Source organism: Varanus komodoensis, unplaced genomic scaffold (assembly GCF_004798865.1).
Source record: "Varanus komodoensis strain SLA01 unplaced genomic scaffold, ASM479886v1 scaffold82, whole genome shotgun sequence".
NCBI lineage: Eukaryota > Metazoa > Chordata > Lepidosauria > Squamata > Varanidae > Varanus > Varanus komodoensis.
The window spans coordinates 1,493,534-1,496,540 of NW_025336508.1; the positions used below are offsets into that span (position 1 = coordinate 1,493,534).

At 55.1% G+C, this 3,007-nt stretch overlaps 1 protein-coding gene across 2 annotated transcripts in view; it reads right to left on the minus strand.

Annotated features, from left to right (window-relative positions):
- Positions 1-2,221: 2,221 nt before the first annotated feature.
- The window catches only part of SLC51A (solute carrier family 51 subunit alpha), a 9,739-nt gene continuing 8,953 nt past the window's right edge, over positions 2,222-3,007 (minus strand). For both annotated transcript variants that reach the window (XM_044456209.1, XM_044456210.1), the window contains one exon: positions 2,222-2,893. In XM_044456209.1, the coding sequence (XP_044312144.1) occupies positions 2,754-2,893 (140 nt within the window). In that variant the 3' untranslated portion in view covers positions 2,222-2,753. The remainder of the gene's footprint in view (positions 2,894-3,007) is intronic.

A 3,007-nucleotide genomic window follows, 5' to 3' on the forward strand; every position in this document is an offset into this window, starting at 1 on the left:
TCCACATTGTACCTCATATTTTGAAATCAGATTCCCCCACCCTCCCTCTGTTGCCTTGGTCACATGACATAATTCACTACATAATTGAGTGTCATTTGCAGAACAGAACAGATGTGGTGTATTGGGCTGAGGGGACTGCAAATCCCCAAGTCCTAATCTGCATCCGAAGGCAAAATTGTCAGTGTCAGAAAGAGAGAGCAATGGATCTGAAGGGATTCCAATCTCAAAATGGTTTTTGAAGGGTGGGCCTGGGAGAGGAGGTGATCCAGGTAGGCATGGGAGAAGAATCCAAAAGGATGAAGCGAGAAACAACTTGTACAAGGTGCTTTTGCACTAGATGGAAACAGTTGCAGTAGCTGAGCAAAGCCAAAAGAAGATTGAGTAACAAATCGAAGTCTCAGAAGAGCAAACACTGCTAGAAGAGAGAGTTCGCTCTGGGTCTCTTCCAGCTTGCTTGTCTCTTGGTTGCAGTGGGATACACAGCAAAAACGGGCTCACAACTCCCACGACCAGATCACTGGGTGCCACTGCGGGCCAAGATAGCACAAGGCTCGCTTTCTACAAAGGACTGCAGCAGACAGCAGCAGCTGCACGCCTTCCCAGAAAACAACAGATTCTCATTCATGTTGCCTGCATAAAAAATATAATCCCTTGGCTTCTACGTCACTCCTTAGCAGATGGCAGACTTTCGCCATCTTTTAAAAACTGCAGAACCGCAATCTGCTAGCGACAAAGGCTAATTTGCCACAGCCTCTCTCAGAAATGCCTCATCAAAGTGACGCTGAATATAAATGTGTAAAAGCTACTGATCACATCTGCCGGTGTCACAGTTGTGACTTCGGCTATTTGCTGGTGGTTTCTCTACTGCTGTTTTCAGACTGCAAGCAAGAAGGTAGGGAGCTAGATACGGCCTTGAGCGATCCTGGGAATCGTGAAGCTGGGTGGTAGGAAATCCAGGGCAGATAAAAGGAAGGGCCCCCTTCTTGGATACACACCTCAACATGGGGAAGGGGTGCAAGAGCGTCGGAGAAGCCGAGAGCAATGCCGCCAGGAGGTCGGGCTTTCTTGCTAGGCTGGTCTCCCGGCAGGGTCACCCAGGGTGGAATGGCCCAAGCAGAGTCCTCAGAGGCACCCAGCCTGTTCATGGGGAATGGCCACATCAGGTGTGAATGGGTATCTAATGGTGCTCAAGGCAGAAAAATGAGGATGGGCTGTAGCTGAAGGCAACGGTGGAGGGGCGACCGCTGGACGTGCAAGCTTGGCTGTAGGGCTGGCAAAAGCAGGACACCCCCGGGGGCTTTCACGCATAGGGTTGCCATAAATCGCTGAAGACTTGATGGCACGTGACAAGAACGGGGAGGGACATCTTCACACAGTACAAAGGCCAAACGATGGAATTCAGTGCAAGGGGTTGCAGTGACGGCCATCGGTTTGGGTGTCTTTAAAGCACACATTCCCGGAGGAGGCTCAGCCACCCCCCAGCCAAGATGGCTCTGGACAGGTGGGTGGGAAGAGCGGCTCAACCAGATGGGCGGATCCAGCAGGATTCCTCTCGTGTGGTGGACTATGCCAGATGAGACCTCCCTCGATGGCTCTGTGGATACCCGGAGCCAAGCTTTTTCCAACCAGGTGCCTCTGCATGTTCCGGATTCCATCTCCCATCAGCATGGCCGATGTGGCTCAAACTACATGGAGAACCCAGGGCTGGAAATGGCTGCCGCTGTGCACGCAGCACGTTTCTTTCCCGTGTGCTCAAATCTTCCCTGGCCTGCCAGGGAATGTCTGAGCTTGGGTGTTGCGAAATGGGCAGGGCTGGTTTCCAAATGGCTCTGCCACACCTCTGCAAATAGGGAGCTGCACAAATGCCCTCCAGCCCCCCAAATCTGTCTCCCACGCACCTGGTGTTCTGAGGGATGGACCCCCCCACCCCAACCTTCCAGCACTGTGACTCAGCTGGAGTTGTGTGGGTTACAAAATGGCGCTTCCTGAGGATCTTCAGTTTTTTAAAAAAAACATGCACGCAGAGGGAGTTTGGGAGCTCGGAAGATTCCCAGCAGTCCATGCAGTACCCCACGAACCAGCTCGCTTTCTGCCTCGCCTACCAAAACCAGAATACATAATGCAGGGCAGAGATAGCCATGCGTCATGCAACTTAACCCAATTTGCAAGGGATCTGCAAGCTGAAAATTTATCCCTCCCTCCCTCCCTCCGTGCACAGACGTTCTGATTTATACAATTTATTTATGCATTAAAGGTCCTTTCTGAGCATCAAAATCACACAAGCCGCCAGCCTGCCCAGTGGCGGCTGAGACATTTGGCCAAGCGTTTTCTCACTCCAGTGACACCCACAGCCTAGAAGGCCAGGGGAGGCCATCTGGTCCATCCAGATGCTTTGGACTACAACCCCCGTCAGCCCCAGCCAGGCTGACCAGTGGCCAGGACTTACAGGAGGCACAGCCCAACCCATCTGAGAGCATCACGTCGCCTGCCTCTGCTGTGAAACCTTCAGCATTTCAGGTGTACGCGTGTCTGTCATCTTGCAGCCATCGTGCGAAGCCCGGGGCAACCCAGCACGCGCGTGTTGCACACCTGCCAGAAAGCAACTCCCGCCCTGCCCGCCCCTCCAGCGAGCTGGGAAGGCCTTCTGGGGAAGGGGCGCTGCCGCCCTTAGCGCGGGGTCGCAGGGCAAGGGGCCTGGGCCTCTCGTGCGGCCCTGGATGCAGAAGGCCTCCGGCGCCGCTGCCGCGCTCCACTTAGGCACTGGCGGTCTTCGTCGGGTCCCCCGGAAGCCCCTCCAGACAGCAGCCGGGCGCGTCGTCCTGCTTCCTGTAGTACATCCGGGTCAGCACAGTCATGATGAAGGTCTCCAGGATCAGCAGCTGTGCGTGCATCTCTTCGAGCAAACAGCAGGCAGAGTTGAGCGGGGCGCCCATGGGGAGGCTTCCCTGAGCCGCTTCCACCGCAGCCTCCCCCGGCCTGGCGCCCTCCAGGTGTGCCTCCCCCCCCC